The 13795-nt window shown below is 48.5% G+C and overlaps 1 protein-coding gene across 5 annotated transcripts in view; it reads right to left on the bottom strand.

Moving 5' to 3' along the window:
• The window catches only part of LOC142580010 (lysozyme C-1-like), a 137937-nt gene that overhangs the window by 65163 nt on the left and 58979 nt on the right, over window positions 1-13795 (bottom strand). For all 5 annotated transcript variants that reach the window (XM_075690731.1, XM_075690729.1, XM_075690730.1 and 2 more), the window contains one exon: window positions 1098-1186. In XM_075690731.1, the coding sequence (XP_075546846.1) occupies window positions 1098-1186 (89 nt within the window). The remainder of the gene's footprint in view (window positions 1-1097; window positions 1187-13795) is intronic.

A 13795-nucleotide genomic window follows, 5' to 3' on the forward strand; every position in this document is an offset into this window, starting at 1 on the left:
TAGGTAAGTACTGCTTACACAGATAAAACATTCTTGCCCCGGAAACTGTGCGAAGTACCCTAAGAATGACAACGAGTTAATAGCGTGGCAGGCCCCGTAGTTTTGAAGAGAATTTGCCATTCTGTCGGCGCAAATTTTAGAAATATTAAGTCTTTGCCCACGACTAGGCGGGCACAGCACGTTTCGAATAACGAATTGAATAGTGTGATATTCGATTTGATCTTGCACTCGAATAGCCACTACTCGTATATGGTAATATTCTTCCAATACTTATAAAATATTTCCAAACGACTACTGTGCCACATTAAACATAATATTGGAGCAAACGTACGGTAAATTTCCATCCCGCGTGCATACTATACACATCAATTATGAGAACTTGCGTAGTGGAGCAGGCGATGTCGCTTAGGTAGCCTTACGTTACAGGCCACACAGCGATCATTCGCACTCTCTAAAGAGTAATGTGCATGCGAACAAATAACTTGTCTGTTCCTAATAATTTATTTGCGCATATAATAAGCAACGCAGCGTACCGTATTATCTAACGACAGAAACTTGCTAACTTTAAGAATACTAAGATTTCAAGATCGCTTTATGTTAATTGTGAACTTTTCCACATTCCATTCAATTCTCTTCTGGCGCTATTGGATTTGTATACGATTCGGACTAAACAATCACTGTTCCTACACTCATAAAAATTTATGGCTGTCATACTTATGCCGCACCGATACTCGGAAATCCCGATGTACAGTTTTGAGCTTCACTACAGCTTTGAAATATACCCATGGGTCCTAATTTACACAGTAAGGTCTGCACTGCAGCGAGATATGACTTTGACAGCAGTGCCGTCAGCATGGCAGGGGTATACCACAAAAAGTGCTTAAAGTTCACGTGTGGGCACTCAGCAAGGGCTAAGGCTTGAACGCAAATATTGAGACAACACTTTCGGCAGTTGACTCGGGCGTTAAATGGTGTTAAAGCGTTAACTTATGGGAGCACACAGGTGGGGCGCTCTGGCAACACTCGGCGACGACCTTTCCACACTGCTTCCCCCCATGTTCAGCGACGAAGTTGACATCGCTAAGTTGGCGCCTCACCTGAAATATGCCGACAGTTCGCTGACCTCCCTCTCGTTTCACTTGCATCGTCATGTTGAATTTGCTCACCATGTTGGCCACGCAAAGAACTGCACAAAAAGACAGCAGGCAAGGTGCTGCTATAATAACCATTGAATACATACGCATAACGCTCATATATGGGGCAGATACTTCGAGACTGTCAAAGAAGCTTGAGAACAAGTTAAGGACCACGCAAACAGCGATGGAACGAAGAATGCTAGGCGTAACTTTAAGAGACAGAAAGAGAGCGGTTTGGATCAGAGAGCAAACGGGTATAGACGATATTCTAATCGACATTAAGAGAAAAAAATGGCGCTGGGCAGGTCATGTAATGCACAGGTTAGATAACCGTTGGACCATTAGGGTGACAAAATGAGTACGAAGAGAAGAGAAGCGCAGTAGAGGACGGCAGAAGACTGGGTGGTGCGATGAAATTAGGAAATTTGCGGGTGATAGTTGAATCAGTCGGCGCAGGACAGGGGTAATTGAAGGTCGCAGGGAGAGGTTTTCGTCCTGCAGTGGACTTAAATAGGATGATGATGATGATGATGACAACGGCGTCGAAGGTAGCAAAGAACACAAAAGCAGCATCGCATTTCTGTTTCCCCCTGTCAACCTCAACGGTTTTGTACAAATCATTACAACCAATTTACCACATGTGACAAATATATTTCTACAGTGTAACCTACTCTTGCTTCTGCGTGGATTCGACCACAGATGTGTTTGACTTAAGTCTGTCGCGCAGATTGGCTTGACCGGGGCAGGCACCAGCCGGTTGTACGTTGTTAAGAACGGCCTGCTGAGGTGCAAGTTTTGCCAGCCAGGTGCGAGAGTGGCGTCGACTTTTCCTGGAAAGCCACCGTCACCCTCCAGCCAAACGGCGTCACTAAGTCTATTGTGTGCGCCGGACAATGCGCCGCGTCCGCCTCTCTGCGTCGCGGGATTGCCGAGATGAGTTCGACGAACCAGGCTTTGTGACTGAACACGCCACCGCCGATCTGGTCTGCCGCGAGCAGGGGAGTTCCCGAGGGAACGTATTTGGCGGCAACGTCCCACGCGCCTTTCAAGATGCAAGACAATGGAGAACCGGCGGCCACGCTGCGGGGGTCAGCTCGGGGAATAAGATGCGCCTTTCCTGACGTAAGCCCAGAGTTCTGCGAAGACCGTCTGACCTCAGTGGGGACCGTGAACATGTGCGGAAGTGTGTGTGTATGTAAGCCCTCCCGCAGAGAGGCTGTTCGTCTATGATGACTGCTCGAACGTTTCCCTCACCTAGGGATCGAGGCAGGACCGAGTGCTTATAAACCGCTGTTGTGCGGCTGCTCAGTGTACTTTCTCTCGCAGTCATGCTAGACTGATGAACTGCGACGTCCGTATGTAGATACTGTAAATAAACCCATATTCCTCGTCCTCGATGGGAAGCTGTGCTTCCCTTCAACAACGTCCGCAGCGTGGATAAGTTGGACGATGGCATGGGCCAGCTACCATCTAATTCATGCCCGACTCCAATCTTGACAACTGGTTCCGAGCGGTGGGATTGACCTCCAAATCCTTACAACTGGCTGACAGCGGTGAGACGGACTTTGCGACGTGGTTCTGTGTCTGCGGTGAGTGCTTGGTTCTTGCTTTGACTCTCTAGGCTTCATTTTGTGCTTGTTCTGTTTATAACGGTAGGGAAGCAAGATTGTTGATTGTTAGCTAGGTTGTGTTTGCCTAGGTAGGTTTAGCGAGCAGGACCAAGGCAGTAAAGCAGCAATCATGGAGTTAAGGCGACTGCTGAGAGACGAATTGTTGATTGTTGGTGAGGAATTGGGTCTAGATGTAAGCAAGGAAATGCTAAATCAGAATTATTGGCGCTAATTTCCGAACAGGCCAGTGAGGAAGAAAATGAAATGGAATTGGAACTTCTAAATAAAGAGAGAAACGGGAAAGACAGAGAGAAGAACGGTACGGAGAGAGAGAGGAACACGATAAAGATCGCGAGTTAAGAAAAATGCAACTTGAACTTGGAAGCAAACGTTTGGAGTTGTCTCAAGGAAGTGAAGGGGCTCTGGGACGATCAAGTGAGGCAGAATCATACCGCATGGACAGGCTATTAAAACCATTTGAGGTCGGGACCGACATAGGCTTGTTCCTAAGCAATGTTGAACGGACTTGCGAGAAGATGAACTTCGGTCCGAGTATATGGCCACAGTGGTTGCTGTCCATGTTGCCGTGTGAGGCGGCGGAAGTAATCGCCAGACTCAGTGCACAGGATGCACATGATTATGCGAAAGTTAACGCTAGCCTCCTGAAGAAATATCGCCTTTCAGCCGAAGCTTTTCGGCAAAGGTTTAGGAGCACAGGCAAGAAAGATAGCTAGGGGTATCCGGAGTTTGCATATAGCTTAAAGGCAGACCTAGTCGAGTGGCTGAAAAGTGCGGAAGCGTACGAGGGCAGAGACAGGATCATTGAATGCATGCGTCTGGAGCAGTTTTACAGAAGCATCCCACCATCTGTGAAGCTGTGGGTGCAAGACAGTGGAAATGTAAACACTGTGGAAAGGGCGGCGGAATTAGCCGAAGAGTATGCAACGCGCAGAAAGCTGAACGCCGAGGACGGTATTTGGAACGGTCGAAATGGACCGCGGAAACCATTTCCGTTCAAAAGGGGTTCGCAACCTAGACGATCGGAGCCTGTAGACGTGGAGGAAAAGCCCGCAGAAGAGAGCGAGGAGAAACTTAACGGGGAAACCGTACAAAAAGACCAGAAAAGAAGATTCGAATATTTTAGACCGATACGCTGCTATAAGTGCCACAAACTGGGACATATCGCTGTGAACTGCGGAAGCCTAGCGTAATTTTTTCCCTACGTAGCTGAAAAAGACGAGAATATGGAACTTTTAAGCCCATATCTTCACGACCTGCAAGTTAATGATAAACCATGCCGAGTGCTAAGGGACAGTGCCGCCACGATGGACATTGTCCATCCGTCTTACGTCACGGTAGATGACTTCACTGGAGAAGTAGTGTGGATCAAACAGGTTGTAGAAGAACACAGCGTGTGTCTGCCCATGGCCAAAGTCAAAATCAGTGGACCATTCGGGGAGCTGGTGACCGAGGCTGCAGTTACCACATTTTTGTCACTGCAGTACCCTTACATTTTTTCGAATCGTTCGAATCGGTTACTGCGTGAAAAAAGGGCTTAAACTGGAAGAGGGTGTAGTACAGGCATTGACGCGAGGCCAAGCTCGTTAAATCGCGTCGCTTTCGGCTGAAAATGCACAAGCTGCTCCAGCGGAAGCAGCCAAAGAGATCACTTCAATAACCGAATCCGAGCTAGGCTCGAAGGATGAAAAAACAGTTGAGGAAAGCCTGCCAGCTGACCAGCTTAATGAGATCGTATCGCCAGGGTGTCAGAGTTCACCCCTGCAGGAAGAGCCCGCTGACGCACTCGCGAGCGAGACAGGGTCATTACTATCACCAGCCTCAAAGAACTTTGATCAGCTCTTACGTGTGGATAGAGAGTCACTGGCAGCCGAGCAAAAGAATGGTGACAGCTTAGCTAAATGACATCACACAGCTAAAGAAGGCATTGCTAGGCGCAACGTGACTATACATGAGAGAGGAGGATTGTTGTATCGGCACTACAGAGATTGAAAGGGTAGGATTTCAGATCAGTTAGTCGTACCTGCTAAGTACAGGGAGGACCTTTTGAGCCTCTGTCATGGAAATGGGTGGTCTGGCCACATAGGCATAAACAAATCAAAGGAAAGATTGCTTATGAAATTCTACTGGCCTGCTTGTTTCAAAGACGTAGAAAACTTTGTAAGATCATGCGACGCCTGCCAGCGCTCGGGTAAACCAAGAGAGACATGGAAAGCTCTACTAAAGGTAGTGCCCTTAATAACAGAACTTTTCAGACGACTTGTGATAGACACGGTAGGGCCCCTACCAAAGGCAAAGCCATGTTAAAGGTACTTGTTTACCATGCTTTGACCGGCTACAAAGTTTCCAGAAGCAATCCCTCTGAAAGAGCTTAGCTCCACCGAAGTAGTAGACGCGCTTTTGACAGTATTTGCACGAGTTGGGTTTCCAGCCGAAATTCAGGCGGATCAAGGGTCAGTATTCACCAGCACACTGACTTCCGCATTCTTGCAAAAGTGCGGGTAAAGTTGATACACAGTTCCGTCTATCATCCTCAGTCAAACAGTGTAGAGAGGTGGCATTCAGTGCTTAAGCGAGTTTTGCGGGCGCTCTATTACGAGCGCAAAGAGGACTGGGAGAAATGTCTGCCGGCAACTTTGTTTCCTTTGCGAGCGGTTTCACATGAGGCCACAGGGTTCTCGCCAGCAGAACTAGTGTATGGGAGGACACTCCGTTCTCCACTGGGAATGTTAAGAGAGATGCGGGAGGAAAGAGGAGAGAGTCCAACAGTGGTTGAATACGTGCTATATCTGCTGGAACGGCTAAGTGCAACCCAAGAACTAGTCGAAAAGAACAAGGGAGTGGCGCAAAAGAACGCCAAATTCTATTATGACAAGAATGCGAGGCTTCGCGCGTTTAACGCTGGAGACCAGGTAATGATCCTCAAACCTTCAAGAAAGAACAAGCTTGAAGTTGACTGGGACGGGCCCGTTAAAGTGTTGCACAAACTTTCAGACACTAACTATGCTCTGAAAATGCCCGGTCACAGGAAGGAGGTGAGGATATATCACTGCAATCTGATGAAGCCGTAGTAGAGCGGAGCGGAGTCGTTAACTATACCATCAAAGAGCAGGATGGCACTATTACCAAATTTCAGGAGTATAAGGCGACCTCCAACTCTAAAATCGGCCTAGAAGAAGTAGTAAAACATTCTGTAAGCTCGCATGCTCCTGGACCCGAGCAGCTAAATCAGCTAAAAGGGGTGTTAGGGGAATATCTCGACAGATTCAGCGATCGGCCAGGTAGAACCGAACTAATAATGCATGAAATAGAGCTGACATCAACCGAACCCGTAAGATCAAAGCCCCACAGGGTGTCTCCAAGACAGAGAGAAATTATGGAGGCATAGATACAGCGCATGCTAGAGTTGGGAATTATTGAGCCCGCTGAGAGTGACTACACGTCACCGCTAATGCTGGTAGGAACCCCTAACAAGGACTCTCGTCCGTGTGTTGACTACAGGAAGTTAAATGCCATCACTAGGGATCAGCTGTACCCGATACCCAACATTGAGGAACGAATTGAAAGAGTTAGCGCTGCTAAATACATTTGAACTATAGATCTCGTGTGGGGGTACTGACAAGTTCCCATTTCAGAAAGTACCAGCCGCTATGCCGCATTCATCTCACCTGTAGGCACTTTTCGCCCTCTCGCACTCAGCTTCGGGCTGAAGAACGCGCCGTTTAGCTTTCCAAAATCATGAATATTGTCCTAAATGACTTGCAGGAGATCGCCTTGCCATATCTTGATGAAGTATCAATTTTTTCAGACAGCTGGGAACAACACGTATCGCACATCAAACAGGTGTTCCTACGGTTGAAAGAAGCCAGCTTAACGATGAAAGCGGAAAAGTGTAGGCTTGGTTGTTCGCAGGTTACTTATCTGGGCCATGTTGTCGGCCAGGGCATGAGACCGCTGGCCGAGCTGAAAATAGCTACGATTGGAGAATTTTCTCAGCGGCACACGAAAACAGACCTTCGTTCATTTTTAGGACTTGTGGGGCACTATCAGCAGTACATTCCGAATTACTCGCAAATGGCAAGTCCTTTAACGGACGCCCTCCGAAAGGGAGCACCGCACAGCGTCCACTGGGATAAGGCCAAAAAGAACGTTTTCCAAGGTTTGAAAACGCTCTTGATTTCTCGTCCTGTGCTTCGCGCGCCAGACTATACAAAGGAATTCATAATTCAATGCGACGCAAGCGACAGAGGTATGGCGGTGGTACTTAGGTCGGCGACGATAACGAGGAGCATCCTATCCTCTATGACAGCCGTAAGCTAACTGTAAGAGAGGAAGCCTACAGTGCTTCAGAGAAGGAATGCGCTTGTTTAGTTTGGGCCGCCCAGAAGTTGTCGTGTTACTTGTACCAGAGTCCTTTGATTGTTTTTAAAGGGCTCTGCTTGTACGGAGCGAGGTTCATCTTCGAGACCGACCACTGTCCTCTGACGTGGCTGAATCAAACGTCACACAAAAATGGCCGCTTGCTCCGATGGAGCCTCACTCTCCAAGAGTACAACTTCTCCGTTAGATATAAGAAGGGAAAGTTGCATAGCAATGTGGATGGTTTGAGCAGCTAATTTGAATTCTGCGTTTAAGGGTCGGGCCTAAATTTTAGGGTTACTATTGTTAATTTTGTTAAGCCAAGAAGATCCCCTCACATTTAGCAGGATTCCCTCCATGATTGTTGAATTTGTCAGCACGAAATTGCTTCAAAAATTGGCATAGCGAAATGCAGCATTTTTTGTTTCTGCACTTATGTTTTCTTTGAAGCCTAGCGGGTTTAAAGGGAGTTCATCTCGGCGCAGAGCCGTGTTGTGGGGTTCGTTTTGCAGTTGCCTGTCCTTGTTGGATGTTTTGGGGCGGTGACATCATTTCACAAGTGGTCGCTGCGAACCAAGGCATCAACCCCCTGGCCACCCGCCGTTCTCTTCCTGCCCAGCGGTTGTCAGCGCTGGACAGTCGAGATTTTCCGGGCCATGGAGGAGCTGCTAAGAACGGCCTGCTGAGGTGCCAGTTTTGCCAGCCAGGTGCCAGAGCGGCGTCGACTTTTCCTGGAAAGCCACCATCACCCTCTAGCCAAACGGCGTCACTAAGTCTACTGTGTGCGCCGGACAATGCGCCGCGTCCGCCTCTCTGCGTCGCGGGATTGCCGAGATGAGTTCGACGAACCAGGCTTTGTGACTGAACACGCCACCGCCGATCTGGTCTGCCGCGACCGGGGGAGTTCCCGAGGGAACGTATTTGGCGGCAAAGTCCCACGCGCCTTTCAAGATGCAAGACAATGGAGAACCGGCGGCCACGCTGCGGGGGTCAGCTCGGGGAATAAGATCCGCCTTTCCTGACGTAAGCCCCGAGTTCTGCGAAGACCGTCTGACCTCGGTGGTGACCGTGAACATGTGCGGAAGTGTGTGTGTGTGTAAGCCCTCCTGCAGAGAGGCTGCTCGTCTACGATGACTGGTCAAACGTTTCCCTCACCTAGGCATCGAGGGAGGACCGAGTGTTTATAAACCGCTGTTGTGCGGCTGCACAGTGTACTTCCTCTCGTAGTCATGCTAGACTGATGAACTGCAACGTCCTTATGTAGATACTGTAAATAAACCCATATTCCTCGTTCTCGAGGAGAAGCAGTCCTTCCCTTCAACAACGTCCTCAGAGTGGATAAGTTGGACGACGGCATGGGCCAGCTACCATCTAATTCATGCTCGACTCCAATCTTGACAAGTGGTTGCGAGCGGTGGGATTCTACTAGACTAGAGACTACTAGACTACTAGAGCTACTAGACCGTAATAATGCAGATACTTCAGGTTGACAAATTAACTACGAAGTCGAATTATTTAGTTTAATTTTGCTGGCTCTAGCGCCATGCGACGCACTACGTTCTACACTACTAGATACTTTAGGTGGTCCCGCTGTACCACAGCTTATGTGTGGGAAGGTGTCTTGTCCCCTTTGGCCTTTCCAGAACCCCAGCTGTGCCAAAATACCTACGTTGTGGAGTTGAGTTGGCTTTCTCGAGTGTGATAGCGCCGCGTTCAAAGAGGCTCAAGAGGCAGACGGCTAAGTGAAATACTGCCGGAAGTGACACAGCAGCATCAGTGGTGCGATTTTATAACTGTTCGCAGAGCGTACTATTCGCTTGCCCTCGCGAAACTGTTCAGAATGGGGAAGAAGAAAGTGCGATTATGATCAATGCTAGAGCACACGACCTTTTGCGGCTCGGAAGCTTTCTCCATGACTGTACAATGGATTTTTCCATGCGTTGACTAGCACGCTGTAGCACAACTGAAACACACTGACGCGGACATCATCAAGCTGCCTTGCTTGCAACTTATGTGTTGTTGGAAGCACATGCTATAATGCCGATCTAAACACAAGCGGAAACTTGCTGAGGAGCTTGGAAAAGAGTTCCCGTTCACGAAACAAACCTTGGAATAACTTTTCCGTCCCGTTGATATCTCGTCTTTCTGCCAACATTTTGTAAATATTGGAAAAGTAAGTACACCAGTGTACTTAGATTTACGTGCACGTTAAAGAACCCCAGGTGGTCAAAATTTCCGGAGCCCCCGCTACGGAGTGCCTCATAATCAGAAAGTGGTTTTAGCACTTTAAACCCCATAATTTAATTTTTAAGTATGAGGATGATCTCTGACACCCTTCTAACGCCTCTAATTCTCCAATTTACTCCAATTCTTCTCGTACTTCCAGCGTCTCTGCAATGAAGTCTTCCCTTAACCTTCCTGATCCAACCTTCCTGGTAAATAAATGGCAATTCATTGTGGGCCTTCTGTTCCTACAAATTGGTGACCTGGACGTGATGCCACATCACCACTGCCTACATCGACCAAGTTTCTTCTCCACGTCATGGAACCGGCCGCCAAACAATGACGTCTCGATGAAAATGGAACGGCTTCCGTCGCCACACAGAAACTTCCAGATTTGTGGCTCTCAGATTATAAAGTGTGGTTCGTCCACATCGAGGCACTGTTTCGCCGTCACTGAGTCACATCTCAGGCGGCCAAGTACGACAACGTCGTGAGTGCGCTTAATTAACTCGGCCACTGCCGCTTTGGTCCACGACATTTTGCTAGCTCCTTCGTCCCATAATCAGTACGAAACTTTTAAGCGGGAGTTAAGCGGGAGCGGGAGTGCACGACTGAATCGCGACCATTTCAACAACTCCTCTCATCGGAGGAACTTGGGAACAGAAAACCGACTTAGCTGCTTCGCCGCATGACAACTCCTGGGAACCAGTCCATCAGCAGGAGACTCGAAAACTCTTCGGTAGCTCTTCTTCCAGCGTCTACCGAGCTGCGTACACTTTATTCAATGTGCCTCACCTACTACGACACCTGTGGAGGCCTTAGCGACGATGGCAGACCAGATCATGAAATCTTTCCATCCTGTGATATCCACTGTTGACCGTTGTAATGCACCCGCTGCGACACAACCCCAGTTGCAGCAGCACTTTGACAAACCCGACAGTTCAAGCGCCCATCTTGCTGCGCAAGTATAGGAGCTAACTAACCAATTGAATGCCCTACACTTTCAGGCGAATAGCCACCAGCAGCGGCATCGCTCGCATGACCAGAATGTGTCACACCCTCCGTCTCCCTTTATTTGTTGGTATCACGCCAGATACTCGCGCACTGCAGTCATGTTCGCCTTGCAGCTTTCCGGGAAACGGCCGGAGACATACGAACGACAGCTTATCACCCAAGTTCCAATGGCATGGTAGAACTGAAACCAGCACCTGCCTTTCGTTCTACGTCTTCGCACAGCTCTGAAAGCAGATGCACAGTGTTCCTCAGCAGAACTTGGGGTGCTATAACGTAAAGCTATTCCAAACTTTTCTATTCCAATTCTGCTATCAGCCCTCCGCGATTGGCCAAAAACATTTTTGGACCACCCCCCCCTTCGCCTGTCTGTCACGCGACCTCACGAAAACCACGACAGTACCCCATCTGATATGACGCGCACACACTAATTATGCATCTTTAGACCAAATAAAAGAAACAGTTATTTCTGATTCGACACCTTTTAACCATTAACCCTCGGCTATTGGTCAAAAGTTTTCGGGCTACACCCACTTCTCCTGCCTGTCACGCGAAGTCACATAACCGCAAAAACTCACCGCGTCAAAGTGACGTATAGGCGTTAAAGATGCATTAATGTGCCGAACAAAGCTGAGTTTTTTTTTCTGAATAGCCGCAGGCTGCCTCGTTCCGAAAGGAATAAAAGATGGCTGCCGCCGATCACTCAGGCACTGGGAACTCGCACCTGTCGGAGAGGATGAATTTACTTGCGTAGAATAAACATTTTGCGTCGCCGTGTAACGTTTTCAAGCACTTTCGGCACGTTTGTGGTCTCGCTATGCCAACTCTTCTTTGCTGAGGATCCGTTTTAGCGGCATTTTTTACCTTCCGTTGCATGCCACCGCGATTTTCTACCAGCCACTGCAAGCTAAGTAAGGAAAAGCGGACCAATCGCACGCGCAGTCACCACCCTCCTCATCTGGTTATCGATTTTCCATGCACTGGCTCGACCCCATCGAATCCCTCTCTAGTTGAGCGTGATCCGCGCCTCTTGTCAGCTAATTAGATAAGACAAGCCACTCACTGTAGGCAATGTTATTCGTTTTTAAAGCAAACAAAGTACCTCCTATAAACGAGGAGAGCCTTTTATTGGTCTGTTCAGGCAACCCTGCCGGTCACCACCCGATGCTTGCGTCGGCGGTTACGCAAGTTTGACGTCAGGAGATTGGAATAAAAACATATTCTGTAGTGAAGAGGAATGCCAAGCGCTGCAGACACATCGCCAGCCATCCGGGAGGTGCGAGCTCGAGATTGCCTGAGTAGCAGCAGGCAGCGTGTCTTAACCTGAGCTGCTCTGGTTAAGACACGCTGCCTGCTGCTCTCTTGAGCCATTTTCATATTAGAATTGGAATAGCTTTAGGGCCCTTCTTGGTCACTGCGAAGAAGTCCGCGCATGGCCTCTGAGACGAGAAACGTGGCGCACCGGTGCACCGGCGAACACTGAGAATTTCTCCCTCGCTTACTCAATGCACACAGCACATATTCAGTAATTTGGCGAGAAGTTTATTGAAGACCGGCACATACCCAGCCCATTCATGAGGAAGCTCGCTAAATTGTTGGCGTGAAAGACGTTTGTTAAAAAGTTGCCCATAGCCAGGTCATTTGCTGGCCAATCCTTAGCTTCCTGCGGTGCCACAGAAACACATAGCCACTGAATGAATATAGGACAGTAGCTGCATGTTTAAACAGCACTGGATTCTGTGCTTCCCGTGGCGTGAAAGATCCATTGAGCTTCCCGCGGCCCCAAAGGAGTTGGTGCGATGATCGCCTCTGTAGAGGCAATCATCGCACCAACTCCGAGCCGCACCATCCGGTCGCAGCACTCACAGTTGGTGCAACCAGATCGCCTCTGTAGAGGCGTGTAAATAAAATTTGCAGAGAAAATAAAGTAGCAAAGAAACCCAGATGGAGCGCCAACATTCACAGAGCGCCGCCACTCCCGGACGGAGCCAACTTCCAGAGAGTGCCGCCCATTGCGGACGGGACCAACTTTCAGAGAGCGCCGCCACTCCCGGACGGAGCCAACTTCCAGAGAGTGCCGCCCATTGCGGACGGGACCAACTTTCAGAGAGCGCCGCCACTCCCGGACGGAGCCAACTTCCAGAGAGTGCCGCCCATTGCGGACGGGACCAACTTTCAGAGAGCGCCGCCACTCCCGGACGGAGCCAACTTCCAGAGAGTGCCGCCCATTGCGGACGGGACCAACTTTCAGAGAGCGCCGCCACTCCCATAGTACAACTAGGGCCAAGTTTACAGAGCGTGACCTTAACAGCGGCTTTCTTCTGTAAAGCACCCATTACTTTCTTGCCCGGCCTCTGACTGATTCACTTGAATTAGTTCATGCGAGTCTTATCACTCGGCCAAGTTGTACCTGTTTTGACAATGCATACCTGCTAAATATATATTACTTCGAATTGCATTTTTGGCATATTATGCTGTTTTTCTTTTGGGGGTGATATTAGTGTCTAGAATCTTTCATGATAACTTGGGTCACTGGCTATGTGCCACTGGGTGCTCAATGTTATCGAATAGACAATTGCGAATAGGCAACTTTGGTCATAGGACATGTGCAGCCCGCCAGGCGCCTCTGGGTATGTATAACAGCGGACAATTTGGGCCACCGGATATTTGTCACCGACCATGTTCATCTGGGTATGTGCCTCAATAGACAAGTTAGGCAATTGGCAATGCGCAAGTGGGCATGTGATAATGGGTAGGGGAACACCTTGGCCAGTGTTCCAGATTAAGCATGTGCACATGGGTACGTGCCTGGACATACAAACAGAAAGAATGGCAAGAAGTGAACAAGTCGGCAACAGAAAAGCAAACAGATCAGCTGTAGATGTTCAAGTGTCGGCATCCAAAGCAGGCGGTAATGGTGAAAGAAGAGAAGTGACCGAATCGGGAACAGATTGAGCGTTAAGCAAGAAATTCCAAAACGTACAAATACAATGTCGGCAATGAAAAATTAAGGTTGTCGACACAGAGTTAAAAATTTGAGTACGGTGTGCCGCTAGATTGCTTCTACAATAATCGCATTAACCATGATATTCATGGTGAGGTGGTACTGTGTGAATTTTTATTTTACAATGGCACAGAAAACACGCCAGTATGACAGGACAAATTATTGTGGCCAGGGCATATGTAAGTATCCGTATTAATATTCTTCAGCAATGAAATTACTGCCATCACCGGCTATATACCAGGGCGTGTTTCGCTATATAGCTCAATATCTCAGCATCTGAGATTGGAAGGCGAAAATTTAAAATGAAAACTAGTGAAGGTAGCCTAGCGTCATATTGCTTGTCGACATGCAGCGGCGATTAACCTGTAATGAAGGAAGGATATAAGTAGGGAGGAAGCATTAATTAATATAGCTCACTTCAACAAGTCGACCTC

The sequence above is a fragment of the Dermacentor variabilis genome, chromosome 4 (assembly GCF_050947875.1).
Source record: "Dermacentor variabilis isolate Ectoservices chromosome 4, ASM5094787v1, whole genome shotgun sequence".
In the NCBI taxonomy this organism is placed as follows: Eukaryota; Metazoa; Arthropoda; class Arachnida; order Ixodida; family Ixodidae; genus Dermacentor; species Dermacentor variabilis.